We start from the raw sequence: 24,923 nt of genomic DNA, 5'->3' as shown, positions 1-24,923 counted from the left end.
CTTGTAAAAACACACAGTAATAATTATACAGAATGGAAAACTCTTTTCTCACACTGCATCAATTGGATGGACATTGTGCTGCTCCTTCTAGTGTAGGTGTGGTCCATGTGTAGTATAGTGATGCTAAACTCCTCTTCAAACTCATCAGTACAGCACTGACATTTGTCATTCTACGCAGAAGATTAAGAATATGTGATTTAGTACAGTTACATTGTTTCTCTACATACAGTGAAGAAAATAAGTATTTGAACACCCTGCTATATTGCAAGTTCTCCCACTTAGAAATCATGAAGGGGTCTGAAATTTTCATCGTAGGTGCATGTCCACTGTGAGAGAGATCATCGAAAAAGAAAAATCCAGAAATCACAATGTATGAATTTTTAACGATTTGTGTGATACAGGTGCAAATAAGTATTTGAACACCTGAGAAAACCAATCTTAACCCATTCGTGGGCAGGCTGGCAATTTTTTTTGCCTTATTGAGATAAAAGTCTCAATAAAAGACATTTATGGTTAAGTTATATGACAACTTTACCAATTTATAATCTCGTCGCAAAAATGGGACGCTGCCCGCAAGAGGGTACTTGGGTTTTCTTAGTAAATCTTCCCAAAAAACAGAATCCGATTAAAACACTTCAATATTTGGATATACTGAAGGATATAATGCGTGAAAATTATGATGTCCCAAAAATGGGACGCTGCCCACGAATGGATTAATATTTGGGACAGTAGCCGAAGCACACAGCCAAGAAAACCAAGAAGTGGCTCCGTAAGAAGCATATCAAGGTTCTGGCGTGGCCTAGCTAGTCTCCAGACCTAAACCCAATAGAAAATCTTTGGAGGGAGCTGAAACGCCGTGTTTCTCAGCGACAGCGCAGAAACCTGTCTGATCTAGAGAAGATCTGTGCGGAGGACTGGGCCAAAATCCCTCCTGCAGTGTGTGCAAACCTGGTGAACAACGCCAGGAAACATTTGACCTCTGTACTTGCAAACAAAGGCTACTGTGCCAAATATGAACATTGGTTTTCTCAGGTGTTCAAATACTTATTTGCAGCTGTATCACACAAATCATGAAAGAAATAATCCATTGTGATTTCTGGATTTTTCTTTTTAGATGATCTCTCTCACAGCGGACATGCAATACGACGAAAATTTCAGACCCCTCCACGATTTGTAAGTGGGAGAACTTACAATATGGCCGGGTGCTCAAATACTTATTTTCTTCACTGTATCAATCATCTAGCGATCCTTCTACTTGACCATCTGTCCGTCAAGCCTTTATATATCAGTCTCTCAATCCATCCTGCCATGTCTGTCTGTGTAACTCCAGAAGCTATCTAACAGTTTGTCTACCTCGCCATCAATCCAACAAGTTATCTGTCGACATGCAGAAGCCTGACAAGTGAGTCGATGGTGTCTTTGTGCCGAGAGTCGTGCACGCGCATGCGAGAGTGCTGCAGTGGGATGATGTCATCGGGGTAATGGCTCAATGTAACAGAACACAGCGGAGGGTGCTGATTGCGCGGCGCGCGTGCGGGACGACGTTCACGCGCGCGCCAGGCGAAGTGACACCGATCGCTCGACGGAGGCACGTTTCCCGCGCGCGGAGCGGCGCATCCGTCACGAGGAGGGACGTGCGAGGATGCGATGCTCGGTATTGGTGTGAAAAGTGGCAGAGGTGAGGTGCGATGGAATGACAGAAATACGATGTGGAGAGGAAGTGAGAAACGCTGGGATGAGTCAGGAAGTGGCGTGTCACAAGGTGCCAGAATGACACGTTTGAAAATAACCTTGAGATGTTCTGCCCTGTCTGTTTAAATTGTAATAACATAAAAAAAAGACAAAAACAATAGCATTGGCTCATTATGTATAAGTTAATCATAATGCACCTTTTCCCGGTTACTTATATCATTATTAAAGGTCAAGTGTCATCCTTATAAACATTCTAAAATTGTAATGAAAAATACATATAACATTATTCGCTTCAATGTCCATGCGAAAAAATAAATATGAGCGGAGAGCGCGTCATCCGTGCGCAAAGTTGCGGAAGTGTCATTCAACATCCGAGTGGTCGTCATATTGGCTGCATCTCCTGTCCGTGACGTCACCCCGGACATTCGCCAATGAAAACACGCGGTGCACCCAAACTATGGGAGACAAACGCGCCCCTTCTGACACGGAAGCTCTTTTCAAAGAAGAAAACATCTCACAACAGAGTGGAGTTACCGGAGCAATATTACCCCATTGTTTCGAGCCATATTTAAATGGTATGCAATCACGGCCAAACCGCCTCCAGGTCCGATCCACTTCCGCGGCGGAGATGAGCCATGTCGACAAAGCCGAGTCAGCCGCCGGCCTCGTCGGCCGGGGTAGCTCGTTTTAGGCGCTGAGGTGGCTTATCCTGGCGGCGAGCTGGGCCGCCCTACAGCATTGTTCATAGCCGCTGCCATCCGGGGCGTTGTTCATAGCCGCCGCCATCCGCGATGAACCACACTGCCGAGCCGGGCCGCTTTACGGCGTTGTCGTTGCACGTGGCTGAGTGCGCCATTGCCGGCAGCGCTGTTCATAGCCGTGGCCATCCGCCAGCTCGACGCTGCGGCCGACGCGGCAGGCGTCCAACGTGCACATCGACACATTTAGCACCCCTGTCATACGTACACAGATCTTTTGTTACGTTATGAGGGACGGATTACGTGGTCCACCACAAACTATTATTTTTTTTTGTAGTTGTGCACCTGTGTAATCCATTTTTCACGACGAACCGGCTCTCTTGGCAGCTTATAAAGGGTAGATCCATCCTCCTGATATTCGAGCAATATCCAGCAATGCAACAAGCCGGCATTTTGGCTAACACGAAGGAACAACGAGCTACCTTCCCGCATGTAAAACTAATAGAAAGAAAAGAGTCCGCTGGAGGGTGCTCCCGCCCCGTACGTCACTTCCTGCTTCTTCTCGAAAACAAATCCCTGGAGAGGATTTTCATGGCGGGAGTTACAAAAAGTTCTACACGTGAAAATCATGTTTTGTGGTGAAAAAAAATGGAGGGGTCCATACCAGCTGCTGTTTTTTCATTAATCACATACTAAAAATCATCCATTTCATGACACTTGACCTTTAAACATTATGTTTGGTGTACCAGTTTATGATATGTTAGTATTATATGGTATTATTTGCTGAGTTTTAAACAAATCCACCCATCCATTTCCTTTAGCACTCATCCTCATTAGGGTAGCCTCATTTGACATTATCCACTGAACAGCAGTAGAGCAAATAGGTGCCCCCCCAGCTACATTATGAGTAAATTTATTTAGACTTCCATTACACGCACTATAGTAGTAGGCTTTGTTGTATTTGCAACTTTATGTTTTCAGCTCCCATCCCCCAGCTGCCACTGACAGTGACTATTGAGCCCACATGCACACAGGGTCAAGGTCACAGCGCACACCACACATCGATAGAACTTCTCGGGGCGCGCACAAAGAGTGATTCCAGAGTAGTGCTGGAGGCGGCCTGCGCGGAATCACCGTTGCCGTGCGAGCGTGGAGTGAATTACAGCCCGCGCTCGCCATTAAAACCAGCAGGCAGAGCGCATACACGCTTTCATTACTCCCATTCGTCACCTTTAGTGCGCTCTTCTCTTCTCTGGCAGTTAAGTCAAATAGTGTAGATGGCGTCTTAGCCAGCCAGGGAGACAAAGAACGAGCTAGTGTCTCACAGCCGAAAGCGCCGAAGAGGTGTCGACTGACGATTAGCTAATACTGATCATCCAAAGAGGAGTCCAAAGACTAAACAAGATGCCATCTCTTTAGTTTCACGCGACCGGGTTATGCTTACATATCTCATGTGACGACACTGTTAGCAATAGCTGCTGATTCGAACAAAATGGGCAAAAAAATGGCCAGTTCTAGTTCAACATGAGGGTTCTCTTTGCATTCTGGTTTTGCTTTGAACTGTCATTTCCAATATGAGCGAGATGACACTTAAGTACTTGGAGATTATAGGTTACCAACCTTTGCAAAAGGAGATAATCTTGACAGCAGCAATATTTAAAGCAAGAGCCTACCGACAAAGATTACTGACTACGCAAAGATGTGCAAGAATTTCATGTGAGACACTTTAGCAATTTCTGTTGCACGATGAAGGCGCAAGGGGAAAAGTGAAGTTGAATTCATTTTAGTGCTTTGCTTCTTTGTTTTAAAGGAAGCACCTTTTCATCTTGCCTTTACCTATCCCAGAAAGGTTAAGAAAGTTCACAGAGGCCCCAGTTTCACTTTGGTATCCCTGTTGACATCAGCTGTTGGCATTAGTGGTAAATGCTAACACAAATTGAAATCTTAGGGACATAAAAATGCCCACGGCTTTAGTTTAACACCACTTGCATACCGTATGTGTCATCATATTGTTAGCTGAATATAACCTCTGCCTTTTCAATTTAACACGACCAGTTTCTCAGGCTGTCATTATCAAATGTTTTTTTTTTTAAATCAATTGTCCTATTGATTGCCATCCACCACCGCAACCACACTATTATTATTACTATTACTATTCCACTACTTTTGCTAATAGATGTTATTCCCGTTAATAAGGAACGGACTTCAACCCTTAAATTGAATATTTTGGTAATGAGTGTATGATGTCATTTTAGTGTACAGAATTTGAGACAGCAAAATACACGTTAAATCATTAGCAATCGCGATTACCGTTTAATATTTTTAAAAAAAAAAGCCCAACTAGTATGAATATTCCAAATGTAACTGTAACCTAAACATCACTTACAGACGCTCCTCTGTCATTTTTGTGTAAAGTTTATCAGTGACCATCCGGCAACGTCCGTCTACAAAGAATGTCCGTATGAAACTTTGGTTCCGGCAGCGTAAATATTTTTCCGTCCGAAGCTTTTTTTTGCTGGGCGTGGAGGGAGAAATTTTGCTTGGACCTATTTTTTAAGTTGACTTAGCCAACTTTTAGATGCCGTGTGGCGTCACACTGTGAGCTTTAGCTATTAATGCAAACATGAGACTCAAAAAAAAAATCATAAAATTTTACCTAGTGCGTGCATACTCAGGTGTTTCAATAAAAGTCTGCCTCTTGAGATTAACATAATATTTTCAGTGAAATTCTTCGGGGTTTTTTTTAATTAGTGTAGTGTTTTTTGTACTCACTTCTTCTTCCAGACACTTTTTTTTATTTTTGCCTTTATAGTTTCTCTTTTCCCAAAATTCCTCCAACCAATTTGATGTTATTCAAACTTGCCCTTCCTTTTTTTTCCAAGCCTGCACACCATACCAAAGAGTCATATCATCATATCATGACGAGAGCCCATCTCATCTGTGTTGCATATGTCTTTATGTTTTTTTTTCTTTTGCGGCATAAGTACATCTGTGTTTATATTCACAGACAGTAAGACGTGGCTGTGCTATCATGTTTTGTTTGCTAGGACCTGTGTGTGTGTGTGGTTTGCACATTTTCCACACAGTTCAAAAGCTGGGGGGTTCGAAATCCGGTCTGGGTCCTTCTTGTGTCGAGTATGCTTGTTATTTTGGTGCCTGCGTGGCTTTTCTACGGGTACTCTGGCTTCCTCCCAGATCGCCAAAACATTTTTTTAGATTCATTAAAGACTAGTCACTGATGGTGTAGTGGTACACACGCCTGCCTTCGCTGCGGGCAGCGTGGGATCGATTCCTGCTCAGTGATGGTGACTGACTGGTGACCAGTTCAGGGTGTAGTCTGCCTATTGAGGGAAGCTAGCTGGGATAGTCTCCAGCTTTCACATAACCCTTGTGAGGATAAGCGGCTTGGATAATGACATGACGTTAAAGACTATGTTGTCATTAGGTATGAATATGAATAATTGTTTTGTCTATGTTGGTCTAGATGAGCAACCATTCCAAGGTGGGTTTTTTTTTATTGATTAATTAATCTTCCGTTCCACTTATCCTCACTAGGGTCGCGGGGGTGCTGGTGCCTATCCCAGCTATCTCCGAGGGAGAGCCGGGGTACACCCTGAACTGGTCACCAGCTAATCGCAGGGCACATGCTGTATAAACAACCATCCATCCATCCATCCATCTATCCATCCATCCATTTTCTTAGCTGTTTATCCTCACAAGGGTCGCGGGTAGTGCTGGAGCCTATCCCCGGTGTCAACGGGCAGGAAGCGGGGTACACCATGAACTGGGTTGCCAGCCAATCGCAGGGCACATAGAGACAAACAGCTGTACTCACCATCACACCTTGGGGCAATTTAAAGTGTCCAATTATTGTTGCATGTTTTTGGGATGTGGGAGGAAATCGGAGTGCCCAGAGAAAAGCCACGCAGGCACGGGGGAGAACATGCAAACTCCACACAGGGCGGACTGGGATTGATCCCGGGACCTCAGAACTGTCAGGCCAGCACTTTACCAGCTGCGCCACCGTGCCGCCTTAATAACATTCAAACCTTATAAAAAAAAAACTATATATATATATATTTAATGCATGTTTTTACAGTTGGGGTGTATTCTAAGTAGAGAGGAAACAATCCTGCGGTGGTCCGACTCAGTGAAGCCTCTCCATCCTCGATTCTGACCTGTTGCCAAGGCGACGCACCACCTTCCTCCGTGACGTTAGCAGCGTTAGCAGCTAAGGGTGAGATGCCGCGATTCATCCCGCATGACTGACAAGTCTAGCATTGGTCTGTCCCTCGGCCTTCCAATCGGCTGCTCGGCCGCACGGTGACAATCCGCGATTGGCCGTGCAGGGCACGCGCTCCCGGCCAATCGCTTTCGCTGTATCCAAGAGACCGGAGCGGGTCCTGCTATTTAAAACTGACATGATAGTTCTGATGTATAATTCAGTGTGTAGAGGGAGAGGGGGGAAAAAAGAGGTTTTAAAGTAGATGACGAGCATTTTTTTTTCCAAGTGGTCAGCAGATCCAGAAGAGTAAAAGAGACGCAAAGCGAAGCTTGAATAGACGTGTGGATTTTGGAGTGGATGCAATACATTTCCAATTATCTTTGACTTCGATCTTTGCGGCGTACCACGACAATTACATCATCGTGTTGCGCTGGTGCTCGCATCAAGGAGCTCGATGGACTTGAACCAGGAAAAAAAAAAAAAACAGACACAGACACAGCGTAAGTATTTGGCCATTTTCATACTTTTAGCTGACACAAAATGGTGCATGATAAAATATTTTTAAAATGAAATGTAACTTCAATAGCATTTTAGTATTTCATTTTATACATTTTGTACATTAGCAGAACTGGAGAACTTTATGCAATATTTATTGTCTTTTCGTTTCTTATTTTTGATACTCAATAAAACTGGTTGAATACAGCTTTCTGCTTTTATAAACATCATTTTCTTTGTCATTTTGTTTCCATTAGTTGTTTTTTTAAGGGTATTTTTGGAAGAGAAAAAGTGTAAAAAAATACATTTGTGTTATTAATATATAATGCACAGTCAAAGCCAGATGTTTACATGCGTCGTGCAAAAACACGTTTAATTTTTTTGTCTCCTTGTCTGAGGTCAAATCTGACTAAATATCAATTTCAGGTCAGTCAGGATCATCAAAATTATTTAATTTTGAGGTATGGCTTTAAATACATCCCCAGGTGAGCCGTCATTTAACTCACATGTCGTCAGTTAACCTATCAGGAACTTCCAAAGCCATGACCTCATCATCTGAACTTTTGACCTCAAAGAAAATAAAATCAAAATCTCTAAGAAATTCTATCTCTTGTTATAAAGGCATTTAACAAAATTAAATAATTTTGGTGATCTTGACTGAGAGAGGTTTAGTCTGATTGAATTGATTCAATTGTATAGGTCAGACAGACAAGCAGATTTGTTATGATTTAAAATATGTTTCAAAAATTCTGGTTATACATAAGTCAAAAAGAGATTAGCGCACTATGTGTTCTGTTTTGTTTTTTTTGTCATGCATACAATCATAAACTGTTCATACAAATGATGGTCTTGTGACAAAACATTGACTGAACCGCAACAGTCATCACCAGTCACTTTTTTCCATATTTTTTAATGAAATCTTTGCAATATTGTGTTATGCAATAGTAATACAAATAATGGTTATGCATTTTATGTATGCAATATATTGTACTCCCTACTGTGCCGAGTTTGTGTTTGGGAGCCTGTACATGATAAATGTACATATTTAAGAGTAAAATCTAGAAGCACATATTGTCAGGGTCTTTTCATTTTTGTTTTTACAATACATTCATATTCCTAAAATTAATTAAAGGCGCATGCCCATCTCTTGGAGCTAAACGAGGTCATCTCATGCAGCTAAATAAGGTAATGGATCATAATCAGCTTTAAGTATGACACAGAGCAGTAAACAAAAACAATATTAATTAAATTAAATACATACCAAAATTGAGCATTATTATAAAGGTTGACACGTATGGCTCTTGATTCTTTCTATCATTCACAAAAGGGAAAATCTACTCATTGCACTTATTTCACCGTAAAATTATGACATAAATGCTGTAGTCCCGGTCGCATGTTTTGGCGTAGTACTGTTATTGTCGCCTAATGATGACGTCGGGGCCATCGGAGCCGACTGTCAGAGCGTAATGTTGTACTGTATTTCGAACAGCCTTTAGATTCGCTTCAAAACTGCTCAAATGACCTTGTATGGGTGTATATTTTTTTGTATTTATTCAAGAGATTTCTTCAAAGCTTCATATCTGAAGTCATGCTTAGTTTTTTTTTTTTTTATTAGTGGAAGACGACTTTTTATTTCTTAGTGCTTGGCAGCGAACGGCATGTTGGCGTTCCCTCGGCACGGACAGTAGGTTCTGAATATTCTTCTTAAATCGTGTTCATATTCTGTCATAAAATCACGAAATGAGCCCGCTTTACCGTCGAGTGTGCGTTTTATTTTCCGTGTTTGTTGTGCTCGCCACCGCGGCGACATGCGGTCGCCATGGAAACGCAGCTCGTTCGCCCGGCGCCGTCCACGCGGACACCAATCAAACCTTTCTCCCGTAATTTAACCACAGCAGAACCCCAGATATAATCCGAAATCATAATAATGAAGACATAAGTGAGTTGATTCATATAGTGAGCCGACGTCACGGGGGTCCAATGGGCTCCACGGAGAGGAAATACGAGTTTTGTGGGGCTTTTTTGCCGAGGAGGCACCCCTCGTTGAAGACGAGTGCAGAGATCGTGGGGGAAGCGAGGAGGATTTTGCGGGCTCAGTCCACCCAGAGACCTTCCACCCCCCGAGATACCCACAGGCATCTTTTTGCGAGGAACTCAATCCGCGAGGACCGCAGCAGCAGACCTTCCTCCACCTTCAGGTTCGTCCTCCTCCGTTTCTCCAACAAAATCCACCCTTTTGAGGCACATTCACACTTCTGCTTTGCAACTTTTTCAGTCTCCACGCACAGAATTTCGATGTCGGGGACTCCCGGCCCAGTTCGGGGACTCGTCTGTCGCCGCTGGAACACGTGAGTCACCTCTCACCTCACCGTTGAGCAACATCGAGTTGAATAATGCAACAGGTGTACGATCACAACTCAGAGCGACCACGATAATCACCAGGGTTCGTTACTTCTCGTCGCCGTCCCGGAAATTTGCAGATTCTGTTGAAAATGACCCGTTTGCAGAAAAATGACTCGTAATTGTCACTTCTGGCCTTCTGATCGTCTCGCCGTTCTACGTTTGGAGTCAAAATGAGCCCTTGACAAATCTTGGATAATGTTCAATTTGAACTACACCCAAAAAAAGTAGATTATTTGTCTTCTAATCACGTCATGTCATCATCCAAGGCGCTTATCCTCACAAGGGTTGCAGGAAAGCTGGAGCCTACTCCCAGCTAGCTTCGGGCAAAAGGCGGACTACGCCGTGAACCGGTACATCAAGACAGACAACAGCTGCACTCACAATCACACCTAGGGGCAATTTAGAGTGTCCAATTAATGTTGCATCTATTTTGGGATGAGGGAGGAAACCGGAGTGCCCACCCGGAGAGAACCCACGCAGGCACAGGGAGAACATGCAAACTCCACACAGGCAGGTCCGGGGTCGACCCGGGACCTCGGAACTTTGAGGCCAACGCTTCTCTCCTTGCGAGAGTAGATAATTATTGTAGGGTAATGGGTTTTTCCAACTACTGTTGTTTGGTAACACAAAAATGCTTGTAATAGCTCAACGTTATCATTTAAGATATGACAATTTTGAAATTTTGGTACAGATTTGAACAAAAATAATCACGGAAATTGATACAAATGATTTGCCTCTGCGGGCCACCTAAAATCATGCGGCGGGCCAGATCTGGCCCTCGGGCCGTGAGTTTGACACCTGTCTTCCGCCGTCTTCTCACCATCGCCACTGGACGTTTAAAGTCCCTGTAAAGTGCAAATAAACGTCACGTAGAAAAGTGTTGTTAACCAAGTTTGAGTGATGAAAAACATTACTTGGACTTTAAAATCTTCCACAAATTTTGCCATTGCGGGTCCGTCGCCGCATGCGGTGAAGCCACGCCTGACCTCGTCGCAGTCGCTTCCCGTGACAAAATATTATGCAAATATGAACTTCAACTTTGGCTATCTTGTCTAAAAACTGCCACTGCCACTGGTAATATATATATATATGTTTCTTCCATGCCAGAGAACAAAGATTCCAGTTCCCTGTTACGATGACAAGTCGACTCCCAAACCCCCCGCCGACCCGCTGGACGCCAAAAGGCCGCCGGTGCGAACCCGGGCGCGTCTCCTCAAGGCGACGTCCCTCAACAGGTTGCCTCCCTTGGCGCCACACGCAGATGGTGAGGAACGACTTGGACCCCGATTTACGTTCTCCGCATCCGGACCAAGCGATGCGTTCTACTTTGTTGCTCGCCACGACAGCTTTCCCGCGTGCGCCGTCGCAAGACCGATTCCACCCGGAGCCGGCGAAGAAGCTGCCGCCGGCCCAAGCTTTCGTTTCGGGGGACCACAAGGAGTTCTCCGCCGCGTCTCACGTAACCGCGCCGCGTAGAAGTCAGAGTGAAAGGTATTGTCCTCCTTCAACGTGACATCCCATAATGAAGCCGAGATTTACCGGCTGCTGTTAGGAGAAGGTTTGATTTTTCCAGGGGATGTCAGGACATAACTCAGCTGTTCGAATCCATTCACGTATTGATTTGTTGCCAGGTGGGAGTACCATCCGGAATCTGTTTTTCTTCCTATGTTGCCATTTTTCATGTCGCCGTCGCTTCTGTCAGTTCTCATTTAACGACCGCTGTAGAGCATTTGGAGTATTTATTTACTCTTGAGTACTCAATAAACACAATTACAGATAATTGGTATCACCACTCTTTCCTCCGGGTGGGCGCTCCGGTTTTCCTCCCACATTCCAAAAACATGCAACTTTAATTGGATACCCTAAATTGCCCCTGGGTGCGACTGTGGGAGCGGCTGTTTGTCTCTGTGTGCCCTGCGATCGGCTGGCGACCTGTTGAGGGTGTACCCCGCCTCTTTACCGTTGACGGCTGGGGTGGGCTCCAGCGCTCCCCGCGACCCTCGTGAGCATAAGCGGTGAAGACAATGGAAGGATGGATGGTATCGCTACTTACCCATCGCTAACCAGATATTTCGTTTTTGCAGTTTTCAGTTCCCGATGCTGCTATTATGGAACGCGGCGAATTTGTGGCGCAAATTGAAACTCGGTCCGTGTTCCGCTTTCGTCAGCAAGCGAGTCTTCCCATCTTTCCTCTTGGATCGACTCCGTCCCACGTGGTGACCCTGAACAGGATAAGCGCTATAAGAAAGGGACAAGATGGATGATTGACTGGATGGTTCTGCCAGCCTGGGGTCCGGAATGACCGAATCCGCTTCCTTGCGCTATCAAATTTTGGAGGTTTTTGTTATTAGCGCTCCGAGCGGCGCGCTAATGACCTCGAACAGACGCAGGCGGAAAATATCCGACAAGACGTGGCTTTGTGTCTGCAAATGGCTTCTCTCATTCGATTTGGGCGAGCCTGGCAGCTCTACGCGTCGTTAGCGCAGCGCGCCGTTGCCAGGCCCGAGACGCGGATGAGGTCATGTCTCTGAGAAAGTCCGTATCGCGCAAAGAGGCCCGCTGGTGGGACCTTGTAATCCTATCATGAACCATTTACTCTTAACAGGTGCTGGAATATGCGCTTTGCGATCAACCCCAAATGTACAGAAATGTCATTTTGAATCATATCTGCGGAGGTATATTTTTGTATATGTACACGAAAACAAGATCCTGGTCTAGCGGGTCGTGTTATGCAGGATAGCATGAAGTGTAGTTCGTTAATGTTGTTACTTCCTGCGAAAAAAAAAAAAAAAAAAAAAACCTGCAGACAGCCCCCAAGGGATGACAAAGCACAAACAGCCCCCCCCCCCCAGCAGAGAGCCCGCAAAGTTCACCACTTCCTTCCTGTCTGTTGGAGATTGCGATCTGGGATGCGTACGAGGCGACAGCAACCGTGTCGACATCAAACATTCGCACACAAGGTCAGGCTGAGAAAAACACGTAATTGCAGCAAGTGCAAAAAAAAAAAAAAAAAAAAAAAAAACGGAGGACGAGCGTGTGTGGTACTTCTGGTGCAACAGGGACACCATGTGGTAACAAAAATATATATTTGAATCCTTCACGTTCATCTTTTTTTGTCTTTCTAACCCTAACGCCCCAATGATGATCAAACTGACAGGAAAATTGTGTGTATATTTGTGTGCGAGCAGCAGACTGTCGCAGTCCAGCGTCGACTCCGGACTCGGAAGCTTCGAGGGCAGGCCGGGACCGAGAACAGGTTTGTTCGCGTGGAGTCAAGAAACCCCCGTTATGTCTTTTTCCTGCACACAATGCTGAACCTGCTAATCTCTCCAGATTGGTCGAGTTCTGATTCGGGTAAAAACGCCGCTGAAGACAAAAACTTCTCGGCGTGAGATTTAAACGAGGAGACCGCAACTTCCTGTATCACAATAAGGAATCACATTTTCATATGAGTCACATGACGCAATATTACAATATATCACGATCATAACTGGCATTTGGGTTAGCTTGGATCAGCCACAATAGCGACGACATTGATCATCTGTATGGGAGGCTAGCAGTGCATGTGACCTTTGTGCGGTGCCATCAAACTTCCTCCTGTTTTATTTTACGACTCTGAACTTGTGAACCGGGCAGGCCGGCCTCATTTTCACCAATGTGCTTCCCCCCCCCCATCAGATCTGTGTGGGAGTGAAAAGAACAACACGAGCGCAGACTCGCGGCGGGATACGATCGAGCCTCTCCTCCAGCGGCTGAAGGCGGCGGCTGCAGGTGGGCGAGGCGACGGACGCCGAACCCGATCGCGTGCGGTCAAACTTGCCGCGGTTAGCTTGGGTCTGGTTGGTGGATTTTGCTCAATTGCAGACACGAGGGTTCTTCGATGGGTGCAAAAATTTTCACAGTGAAATCTTAAAAATGGATTGCATCCAAGGCCTTGTGAGTTCACGCGTACAAAATTGCAGCAAGGTATCGCGTGTGTGTGGGTGTCAAGCTCCGGTTTTGATGCCCGGGAACGCTTTCCTATTCTTTCACTTTCACAAAAACAAGGAACAGGCTCCACCCTTTCTCTTTCCTCTGCATCCAGATTGGAACCGCGCGATTGTGCCGCTCCAGTTACCCTCGGAAGTTTCCTAGAAAAGGGAGAATGTTATTTTCGAGGCTAATGTTTTATTGACGCGGCGGAGTTAACCTCTGTTGTGCCAATCGCTCGTAATCACTAAATAGACTGTAGCGTGCGTGGGGAGGCGGGCCCAGATGGTCCGGTCGTCGTCCAAGAAGGGGACACGGGGGGATCCGAAAAGGCAAGACAAGGCGGAGACAATGGGCAAGGTTAGGGTCAGGAGATCCATCTGTAAAGTCTGCTTCTGGTTCTCGCCGAGTGGGACAGGCGATCTGGCGAGTGTCAGGTTATTTCTGCAGGACTGGGAGGGGGCCGTTGTGCGTGGGAGGACAGTTGAAATTGGCCAAGGATGGAAAAGTACTGGCTGGAGCCTGGTAGGACCAGGAGTACGTCATGTACATCCAGAATTTAAACACGTCTCAACTGGTCGATCGGATATCGGCAAAGGGATGGAAAAGTACTGACTGGACCCAGGTAGAACCAGTAGTACGTCATGTACATCCAGAATTTAAACACGTTTCAACCAGTTAATGGCTTGTTGCCACATGGATGGAAAAGTACTGACTGGACCCAGGTAGAACCAGTAGTACGTCATGTACATCCAGAATTTAAACACGTCTCAACTGGTCGATCGGATATCGGCAAAGGGATGGAAAAGTACTGACTGGACCCAGGTAGAACCAGTAGTACGTCATGTACATCCAGAATTTAAACACGTCTCAACTGGTCGATCGGATATCGGCAAAGGGATGGAAAAGTACTGACTGGACCCAGGTAGAACCAGTAGTACACCATGTACATCCAGAATTTAAACAGTTCTCAAGCGGTCGATCACAAGTTGGTAGAGGGATGGAAAAGTACTGGCTGGAGTTCGATAAATCCAGCATTGTGCTAACATTTTAGAAAGGCTTGCTGAGATGTTTCTAGTGCTGAAGTCTTCATCCTGAACACCTTTGGGGTGAGCTAAATTTGAAAACTCGGACCAGACCCAAAACCCTGTGCAAGAAGTCTTCCTACAAAAGTGGAAGAAGTTGGGGACTCAAAACAACCTGTCACATCTTTTTGGGGTGTGGGAAGTCCTCAGCACATTTTTTTCGACAATCCACCAGGTAGCTCCGAGGCCTCGCCGGAGAATCTGTGCGACTTGTGCGTGGGCCTCTACGACGCCCTGGCGGCGTCGGGCACGCTGGGCGCTCACCGCAGCAAAAGGCGATCCAGCATCCTGCGAACGCTCTTCCGACTCATCGACCTCGACTCGCCGCCGCTGCACATGCGCGTCTCCGAGCTGTGCCTCGCCGTGAGTCCTCCGCCAGCGACGATTGTGGAAAAAACAAACAAAAATGTGACTTTTTTTTTCGTTATTGTTGTTTACTGAAATCCAGTTACATGTCAGCGGGAACAACCTGCTCAACATCTGCAAGCTCATCTTCCAGATCAGTCGCAGTGAAGCCAACGACGTCCTCTTCCAGAACAACTCGGTCCTCGGTGAATCGCAAAACATCGGAAAGCTGCACCGATTTGATGTTAAGTGAGGAAGTTCTTTTTTTTTTTTTTTTTTTTTCCCCCTGTCTAGACTCGCTGCTGGGACTGTTGCTGCGCGAGGATGCGTCCGTGTGCGGCGAAGCGCTGTTCTACTGCGCCGGCACGCTGAAATTTCTCTCCGGGAACGCCTCCGTCGTCCGCCACCTGCTGGAGAAGGACTGCGTGAGCGTGGCTCGCGATTTCATCCAGAAGCTCTGCGCGGTGGACGACGCCCACGTCGCCATCGCCGGACACATCCTCGTACAGGTACACGTTAATCCGCAAACGTGAATCCTACTATTAGCCATCAGTGAAAGTAGAAAATATTAACACATGCTCTGCATTTTTGTATTTGTCGGTCTGAAATACATCCATCCATCCATTTTCTTTTGCCACTTATCCTCACGAGGGTCACATGTTCTCCCCCGTGCCTGTGTGGGTTTTCTCCGGGCACTCTGGTTTCCTCCCACATCCCGAAAAACATGCAACGTTAATTGGACACTCTAAAATATCCGCTAGGTGTGATTGTGACCGCGACTGTTTGTCTCCATGTGCCCTGCGACTGGCTGGCAACCAGTTCAGGGTGTGCCCTGCCTCCTGTTGACTGCTGGGATAGGCTCCAGCACTCCCCGCGACCCTTGTGAGGATAACCCGCAAAGAAAATGGATGGATTGGAGCAAAAATAATGGATATGAATACACATGATTTAGCTTCACCGGCCACATAAAATCATGGGGCGGGCCAGATCTGGCCCCCGGGCCCTGTCTTTGACACCTCTGCTGTAGCTTATCTTAACCCCTAATGTGCACTTTCCCGCTACGACTTCTTCAGATGACCGCCGCCCTGAGGAATCTGGCCGACCACCCCGAAGCCCGTCCCCTCTTCGTCTCCCGCGCCGTGATCGCGGAACTCTGCACGGTTCTGCGGCGCCATCGCCAGGACCGAGACGTGTGCACCAACGTTTCTCGGATCTACAGGTGAGGCGCTTTAACAAAAAAAGACGCTCGCCAACGAAACGGGGCCCCACATTTAGACGCCTTTGCCGTTTTCGCCCCTCGTCAGTAAACTCTCCTCGTACGCGGAGTGCCGCCTCGCCCTGGCGCAGACCCCCGACTGCTACCAACTATTTTTAGAACTCCTGAGCAAACACCGCCAAAAACAGGTGAGTCAGCGGGAGTCCTCCGAGGGTTTTAGCATCAACAAATTAGCTTCCTGTTTACTTTCACATCAGCTTGTTTATGCATGGCGAGTCCCGAGCACGTTTACACGACATCACACGCGTGCGTGCGTGCGTGCGTGTCATGCCCTCCATCCACTCTGTCACGACTGTGTGTCAACATTTAATAATGCCCAAATCAGATAAGATGACTCAGAAGGGGAAAAAAAACCAAAACAAAACACAAGAGTGGAAAACCGAATCAGACAAAAGGTGAACTTCAGCCGAGACTAGTCGGGACATGACCCAGAAGGGAGTCCAAATAAGAAAGGAGCAAATGAGTAAGCGCTCAGATGTGACCGATAGGGTGTTAACGTTTACACCCTCCATCTCACGCACGCCTGAGGACAGTCCGCCCTTGTCCTTATACCTTTGTCGTAGCACGTTTACGACGCGTGTCACCGACCGAGAGGCGCCGGAACGCGGGCGGGAAGCGCGGGCCGTTGCCAGTCGCCTCCTTCGGGAAGCGCGAGAACATTCCGGACACCCGTTGACACCTGGCCGCGGCGAAGGCGGTTTTGCCGCACACTTCGGCCTGTTCTCCTTTTGACATCGAGACGCCCCGCAATTGATCAACGGGACCTCCCGACTTCACGCGGGATCTCGTCCGAGGGAAGTGGCCGATGAGCTCAGGGTGGCGTCAGCGGGTTGGAAAAGAGACTGGAAGACTCACGGAAAGGCGAAAAAGTGGAAATCAACGAAAATGTATTGATTGATTTCGTTTACTCGATTCATTCCAAAAATAAGCATTTTGGGATCACCTGATGTGAAAAAGGCCGTGAGTGTGAATGACTTTTTGTCAATAGGTGCCCTATGTGGGGCGGCACGGTGGGTGAGCTGGTAAAGCGTCGGCTTCACAGTTCTGAGGTCCTGGGTTCGATCCCGGACCCGCCTGTGTGGAGTTTGCATGTTCTCCTCGTGCCTGCGTGGCTTTCCTCCGGGTACTCCCGTTTCATCCCACATTCCAAAAACATGCAACATTACACTAAATTGCCCCAAGGTGTGATTGTGAGTGCGGCTGTTTGAGTTCCGAGGACTCGGGTTCGATCCCAGCCCCGCATGTGTGTTATTTGCATGTTCTCCCCATGCCTGCGTGGGTTTCCTTTGGATTTCATCCCACATTGCAAAAAACATCCAACATTAATTGGGCACTAAATTGCCCGTAGGTGTGATTGTGAGTGCAACTGTCTCTATGTGGCCCCCGATTGGCTGGCAACCAGTTCAGGGTGTACCCCGCCTCCTGCCCGTCGACAGTTGGGATCGGCTCCATTACTCCCCGCGACCCTCGTGAGGATGAGCGGCAAAGAAAATGGATGGATGGATGTGCCTTATGTGGTAAATGCATCAAAGTGTTGCTAATATACGCCTCCCGCGACGCATCACCTTTCTCCCGCAGGACCTCGTCGTGCGTCTCCTCTTCACGCTGGGCAACCTGACGGCCGAGAGCGACGAGGCGCGCGTCCGCCTCTTCCGCTGCGAGACGTCCGCCGACATCCTCCTGCGGCTCTACGACTGCTACCAGTCGAGAGAGGAGGTGGCGGAGGAATCGCCGCCGCCGCCGCCGGCCAGCGTGCGGGAGGCGGAGGACGTGCTGGTCAAGCTGGTCCGGGTGCTGGCCAACATGTGCATCCACGAGGAGGTGGGCGCGGCGCTGGCCCGCAACACCACCTGCGTCCGCCTGCTGATGGAGACACTGGGTGAGGATTCTCAGGTAGCATCGAGAGCTTAAAATATCAAATATGGCAGCCAACCACTTCGCTGATGCTGGGAACTGGAGGTTTTGATTTACCGTTCTTGGACGAGAAGCAGAACATAACTCTTGAGATCAGGATGTTCCGCGGCGGCACATCACAATTAATGTGCGTGCGTGCGCATGCTAATCGGAGTTAGCTAAATTATTTGATATTAATACATGCGCGGCACACTGCGGCCAGCTTCTCTTATTCCAAATGTAGCAGAAGACAGTGGACATTTTATAGCTAGAAAAATAAACAAAACAAAACAAAACTGACAACATACGCGGCAAGCTATGATTGAATGCAGCAAAAATGATAATTGATAATCGCCTGCTGGTATTGAGTGGTCGACGTTAAGAAATGTTCCGCAAATCCGAATTCAAGCTAGGTACTTACCCCGTAACGGTACAGCCATCCATCCATTTTCTTTGCCGCTTATCCTCACGAGGGTCGCGGGGAGTGCCGGAGCCTATCCCAGCTGTCAACAGGGCTGGAGGCGGGGCACACCCTGAACTGGTCGCCGGCCAATCGCAGGGAACACGGAGACAAACACTCACAATCACACCTAGGGGCAATTTTTTGGGGTGCGGGAGGAAACCGGAGTGCCCGGAGGAAACCCACACAGGCGCAGGGGAGAACATGCAAACTCCACACGGGCGGGTCCGGGATCGAACCCGGGACCTCAGAACTGCGTATATAGTATAAAAGGCAGTGTATTGTTTGAAAAAAAAATATATATATAATCAGGGATTTGCACCATCCAGTGACTCTTACGTGTGTGTCGCGGCAGAGCTGAGGTCCGTGGAATCGTCCGAGGCGCTGACGGTGAACGCGGCGGCCGCCATCAACAACCTGACGTTCTACCACAGGGAAAGCGCCGCGCTCCAACGCAGCCAGCTGGCCATCGCCCGCCGTAAGGACAGCATCAAATCATCAAAGTCGTCAAAATCGGCGCTAAAACACGTCGTCGTCATGACTTGTCACCTGTTCCTCGCTCAAGTGATGCTGAAGTTGATGCTCAGCGCCAACATGGCCGCCACGCTGGAGGCCACGCGCGTGTACGGGAACTTGTCGCAGTCCGGGGATGTGCGCGACTTTCTCATGCAGAACAAAGGTTTTGGATCAAACCATCACAGCGGCGCCTTGACTTACAAGCGCTCCAATCTATGAGCATTCAAAAATGCAAACGGTCAAAAAAAAAAATAATCTCGGTGTTTTGGAGGCGGATTTAACAGTGGACCCCCACATACTTGCTGATCAGATAACCTGCAGATTTTTTTTTTCAAATTTATTTGAATACATTTAAATAATAAAATTTTAATAAGAATATATTTGTATATATGAATATATATTATGTATATATATATATAATACATTTCTTCAGTCCCTTTCTTTTTATTCCTTTTTATTTTTTTTTTAGTTGCAACCAACTCCAAAATCAAATTATTAATAATTATATATATATATAATAATTATTATATACATATATAATAATCAATTTGACAGTGTTTTTGGAGTTGGTTGCCCCTAAAAAAAGGAATAAAAAGAAAGGCACTGAACAAATTCATATATATATATGAAGAAAAAAAAAAATATATATATATACTTTTTTTTATAATCTATGCAATTATTATAGGCGTCAATTACCCAGTGATATTCGCAACTCGTGGCCTGAGGTCGACTTTTATGGCATTTCCATTCATTTCTATGGTCAAGCTTGATTTATTGAAGTCATTTAAAATCAATATTAAAATTCAACTTGTAAATCAAGGTGCCAGTACAGTATTACAAGGAAAGTACAAAAAATTATTTTGAAGTCTTAAATACGGCTGAGACGTCTCACCTGCTCAGTTCACAGGTTTGCGGTGGCGCTGTTGGACTCCAAGAACCCGGACGTGTGCTTCTCGGCCTGCGGGGTCCTCACCAACCTGGCGCTCGACCCTCCCAACAGAGCCAGTCTCGCGCTCGAGGGGGCCGCCACCAAGTGAGCGTTCATAACGTAGAGCAGTTAGCACCTGGGCGGGTTCATCTCAAAATCCACTTCAATTGTATTTAATACTTTTCCAACAAATGCACATCATTGGCGATACACATGCAAAGTTGTCATGTTCGACACCTTATCATATTTAACACACCTGAAGTAATTGCAAGTGTGCTACGAAACCTATGCCAAAGTTCTCCGGAATGTGGACGCAGACCGAAGCAATCGATAACTGTCAAACTGATCGACTCACTCAAAAAAAACGGGACAGTTGCAGAAGATAAGAACCAAACAAGAGCGACCTGAAAACATGCGGTAGCTGTAGAATGTAGGTGGAAGTGTGTCGATTTTGGGAAATATAGGTCGGTGTCTCCGACGAACGCTCTCATTTGGTTTGGTTTGCACACTTTTTAAGCCGGATGGCCTTCCTGCTGCAACCCCTAGTCGCAAGCATGTAGCTTGGTAGAGGTACTAGAACATCGGGAGTTGACAGATGTCCTGGCTGGTACATCAACAATACAGAACACTGACAGAGGTGATACCAGACAATGCCAGGGAAGCTATTTTCTTTACTACAAAGTGTTTTAGGATCAAGATTAGTTACTAAAAGTCCAAGCGATTGCATAGTAGTGTTTTAAATGAGTTGTGAGCACTGTATTTGCGCCTCAGGCTGACGGACTGCCTGAGAGACTTGGGAGCGGGTGACTGGCAGCTGTCGGCTCAGCTGTGCCAGGCCCTGTGGAACCTGAGCGGCGGAGACGGCCTCGGGGAGCTGCTGGAGGCCCGGGACAGCAAATTGCTGCTGGAGATCCTCACGTCCTATTTGGGTCGGTGGGGGGGTCCGCTAATATTTTGTTTCTGTACTCCCATCTCGCCGCTATTATTCCACACAATCTGACTTCTGTCCTTCCGCGTTCCTCCCCAGACGAAGACAAAGCCCTCAAGTGGACTGAAAATGGGGACTACCGCAGGGCGTCATGGGAGTTGGAGTTCTGCCCCGTCGCCCAAAAACTTTATCATACCTGGTCAGTGAAATATGAATAATATCCTTGTATATCACCAATATATATCATCTCTATGTACTGTACTTAATTTAATTTTTTTCCCGTCTTTTAAAACTCGCCATCATGTGACTGTTTTTAAAGCACTTTATAAAGTCTGGCGCCGCATATCTTTACAACACTTTTTTGCACATCTGAATAACAAAACGGGTTTGGTTTGGCCAGCGTGCGTGAGCGCAACTTTCATGGAAATTGACGAGTCACATTTTCCCCTCGCTAAGCAAATGTTTTATTGACATGTAAACAAATAATAAAAAAAAAAAGCACAGGAGGAAGAAAGGAATGTTGTCGCCTCAAAACCTTTTATTATTATTGTCATTTTTTTTTTTTCATGTTACACAGACACTGGGGGGTGCTTACAAGTCGCCCGGAGTACAGCATTTTTCAAAGTCACGTGGTTGTTACATCAACACAAATCAGGAAAACAGCACTTCATGTATCAAGATTAAAAACAACCTTTACATCTCATCAAAACATTACTCATGATACAAAATATTAGCCGGCTTTTTTTTTTTTTTTTAATTTTTAAAATCCTAACTGAGATGTGAATACACTTTGTAGGGGGTCGGTGATCCGTGCTGGTGATGTCAGAACACACAATCAGATCGGGCCGCAAATCGAATTCAGCAGCCTTTCCCAGTATTGTTGTTATTATTATTATTATTTTTTTTTTTTATGTTTTAATTTCCTAGTGTAACATAAAGGCAAGCGGGACAAGCTCCAGTTCTAAAAGATGTGTCGGAACGGAGGCGTCGCACGTTCGATCAGTGTTAGTTTGCCGTCCCGCCGAGACGGACGACTCGATATAACCGAAAAGTTTAGGACGAGACGACGCTACAAAGGATACACAACGATTCAATATCATCTTTTCATTTTTTTTTTCTCACCGTATTTTCTACAAAACAAACAAAAAAAAAAAGTGTCAGTAACTGACGTCAGTCAGAAGCTTTGAAAAACCCCAAAAAGCTCTTTCGCGTTCTTCCGACTCACTTCCAATGGTACCATTCTTTATGTCGAAACCTCCGCGCCATCGCTTGTCTTAATCCGCCCTCACGAGAACAACGACGCAGCGCTTTGCTGCTTTTTATAAATCAACAAAACTTTCAATAAAACAAAAGCTTTTTTTTTTCCTTTTGTTTTTTTTTTTTTTTTTTGCACTAGTTCGGCTTCAATAAGCACAGCTACAACCGTTTGCGATCCGATTGAACGCAAATCGGCCTGATGGCGGAGGGGGGGCCGGCGTCGTCCCCGAAGCGAACGGGAACGTGGCCACCCGGGGAGGAAAAAAGTAAAAACAAACAAAAAAACATCTGCTCACCAAAGAGCACTTCTTTAACGGTCGCCCTCTGACGACAACAACAACAACAAAAAATGATTTAGAGATGATACAGTGGTACGTTGATTTGAGCTACAGGGAGCAAAAGTATTTGAACACGTCGTGATTTAAAAATCACGCACGGCACGGAAAAGTTCCCCCGCACAGGTCCAGGCCCGTCTTAAATGTGCGGATGACCATTTGGGTGATCCGGAGGAGTCGTGAGATAAATTGATGTGGATCACATGAGACCAAAATAGAACTTTTGGGTCTTAATCCCACTCGATATGTGTTGAGGAAGAATGGGGAACACCGTCCCTACTGTGAATCATGGGGGTAGAGACATCATGCCTGTGGGGGATGTTTTTTTTTAATTTTTTAGCTAGTCTCTCACAAGGCGGCACGGTGGAGTCAGCCGGTAAAGCGTTGGCCTCACACTTCTGAGGACCCGGGTTCAATCCCGGCCCCGCCTGTGTGGAGTTTGCATGTACTCCCCCGTGCACTCCCCGTGACCCTCGTGAGGATAAACGGTGAGGAAAATGGATGGATGTCTCGCACAGTGGACATGCACCATAGATGAAAACTTCAAACTCCTCCATGATTTCAAACTTGCGGGGTGTTCAAATTCATATTTTCCTCCCTGTCGTCAAAGTACCAACTGCACATGCTTTTTTTTTTTTTTTTTCACAGCGATACAATTTTAATGGAGATAGAAGAGGTATTTATTTTACTGGTAAAATTCACAGCCTTCCAAAAAAGGGGGCGAACGGGCGGTCGGGATAACATGGAAGACAGCGAGCAGTGTGTGTGTGTGTGTTGCCAAGACCAATTGCTGCCAGCCCAGCCCCCCCCCCCTCCCCAGAACCTCTTTCAGTTCCTCCAAAAGCCCCTTTAAACGAAGAACAATTTCACCGTCGATAAACAGTTATGTCAAAACAACGGCCACGGCGGCAGAAGCAAGAAGTCTCCGACGGTGACGTGAAATGATTAATAATCATTTTGATAATAATTACAATTTTGCACACACACACAACTCACGTCGGGCTCAGTGTTCCCTAAGTTTGCGCGCACTCCTTGAATTAGCTTACACGGACATTTGAGAATAATGCAGTGGATGGGGAAATTTTTTAAGGGAGCGGGGGGAGGCGAGGGGGGGGGGTCAATATGACCTCTGTCCCCGCTGAATACAACACGGATCAGCAGCATCATCATCATCATCATGTATACCCACACTGCGCTCTGTAGTTCAGTCACACACACACACGCGTACGGGCCCCAAAATTCTGATGATTGAAATCAAAACAAGATATGAAAAAAAAAAAGGATGACAAAAATAAGAAAACTAATAATGGGGATGTTGCTGGAATACTGAAAAATCCTCAACATGCTGTCAGTGCTAATTTTTTTTTAAGCCTGATGCTGCCTACTTCTGGTCACTTTTGGCACTGCAGTCTTGAAGAAAAAAAAAAGGGAAAAAGGATTCATTGCCTCTTTGTTCTGATCTTTCATCCAGCTCCTCACTCCCCAAAAAATGATCTCTTGAAAAGTCCCAACGATGACATGTCATAAAAACTAGAATATAATTAAAAAAAAAAAAAAAAAAAACACTTCATGTCATGTAGCGAGTGATGGCTCTCAGAGCGTATAACAGTTCGGCTTGCATTCGCGCTTCCATAAGAAGCAGATTAACGTGGACCTGCGGGAGAGACCAAAGACGGCGTTAACTATCACGTCGTTACAAAAAAAAAAAATAAACGAAAAAGCTCGCCGCGACGTGCGGGGAAAAAGGGCGAACCGGACCTTCTCGGAGTGCTGGAACTGCCTCCAGAAGCTCTCGTACATTCGCTTGGTGGTCTTCTCGGGGCTGCACACCATCGTCTTGATGTAGATCTTGAAGCTGCGGTCCAGCAGCTGGTTGATCTCGCCGTAGTCGTAGTCGTCATACCTGAGAAGCAGAGGCCACGTCAGAAAGAACAACAACAAAAAAATAAAAAACACACATTTTCTGATCAAACTCCCAATTATCGGATGGAGGTAGAAGATAATCCTCCATGATTATCCTGTGATTTGGAGAGCGTTAAAACTTTATTTAAATCAGATGGGATTACAGTCAGAACTAACAAACGTCATTGTTAAACCCATTCAACCCATTCTACGCAAAAAAAAAACCGCTTGTGATTACAATATGGAACAGAACAATAGCCAGCGGATTATGATAAAACGGCGCATAAGCAACGATAAATCAGGTCCAGTTTGGCCATTTCATCCCCTCCGTGAAAGTCCCGATTGTCTTGAGGTCTCTCTTGAGGATTAGCGTAATTTCCGGCCTACAAACCGCGACTTTTTTTCCCCCACACGCTTTCAACCCGGCAGTTTATGCGGCGATGCGGCTAATTTATGCATTTTTTTCTAACGGCCGCAACGGGGCACTCGAGTGGAAAAGGTAAGCGTGAGACCGGT

The 24,923-nt window shown here is 46.3% G+C and overlaps 2 protein-coding genes across 7 annotated transcripts in view; one reads left to right on the top strand and one right to left on the bottom strand.

The window, feature by feature from the left end:
- The first annotated feature begins 8,564 nt into the window (after positions 1 to 8,564).
- armc2 (armadillo repeat containing 2) lies at positions 8,565 to 21,679 on the top strand. 3 transcript variants are annotated; one of them, XM_061811668.1, is made up of 18 exons: positions 8,565 to 8,794; positions 9,144 to 9,308; positions 9,386 to 9,458; positions 10,621 to 10,777; positions 10,860 to 11,004; positions 12,702 to 12,769; positions 13,192 to 13,284; positions 14,743 to 14,930; positions 15,016 to 15,118; positions 15,207 to 15,421; positions 15,986 to 16,131; positions 16,217 to 16,316; positions 17,767 to 18,067; positions 18,897 to 19,019; positions 19,107 to 19,220; positions 19,958 to 20,090; positions 20,757 to 20,914; positions 21,013 to 21,679. In XM_061811668.1, exons 1-18 carry the CDS (start codon positions 8,769 to 8,771, stop codon positions 21,129 to 21,131), a joined length of 2,427 nt encoding a protein of 808 aa, XP_061667652.1. In that variant the 5' UTR covers positions 8,565 to 8,768; the 3' UTR covers positions 21,132 to 21,679. The 3 variants fall into 3 exon arrangements, with proteins under 3 accessions (XP_061667652.1, XP_061667651.1, XP_061667653.1); XM_061811667.1 differs by having other exon boundaries at positions 8,565 to 9,308; XM_061811669.1 differs by lacking the exons at positions 8,565 to 8,794; positions 9,144 to 9,308; positions 9,386 to 9,458; positions 10,621 to 10,777; positions 10,860 to 11,004 and adding an exon at positions 11,029 to 12,473.
- The window catches only part of sesn1 (sestrin 1), a 63,919-nt gene continuing 60,427 nt past the window's right edge, over positions 21,432 to 24,923 (bottom strand). For all 4 annotated transcript variants that reach the window (XM_061811670.1, XM_061811671.1, XM_061811672.1 and 1 more), the window contains 2 exons: positions 24,264 to 24,408; positions 21,432 to 24,159 (listed from right to left, as the gene is read on the bottom strand). In XM_061811670.1, coding sequence (XP_061667654.1) covers positions 24,073 to 24,159; positions 24,264 to 24,408 — 232 coding nt within the window. In that variant the 3' untranslated portion in view covers positions 21,432 to 24,072. The remainder of the gene's footprint in view (positions 24,160 to 24,263; positions 24,409 to 24,923) is intronic.

Source organism: Syngnathoides biaculeatus, chromosome 23 (genome assembly GCF_019802595.1).
Source record: "Syngnathoides biaculeatus isolate LvHL_M chromosome 23, ASM1980259v1, whole genome shotgun sequence".
NCBI lineage: Eukaryota > Metazoa > Chordata > Actinopteri > Syngnathiformes > Syngnathidae > Syngnathoides > Syngnathoides biaculeatus.
The sequence above is the reverse complement of the archived record's forward strand: the minus strand, read 5'-3'. Positions and strand labels throughout refer to the sequence as shown.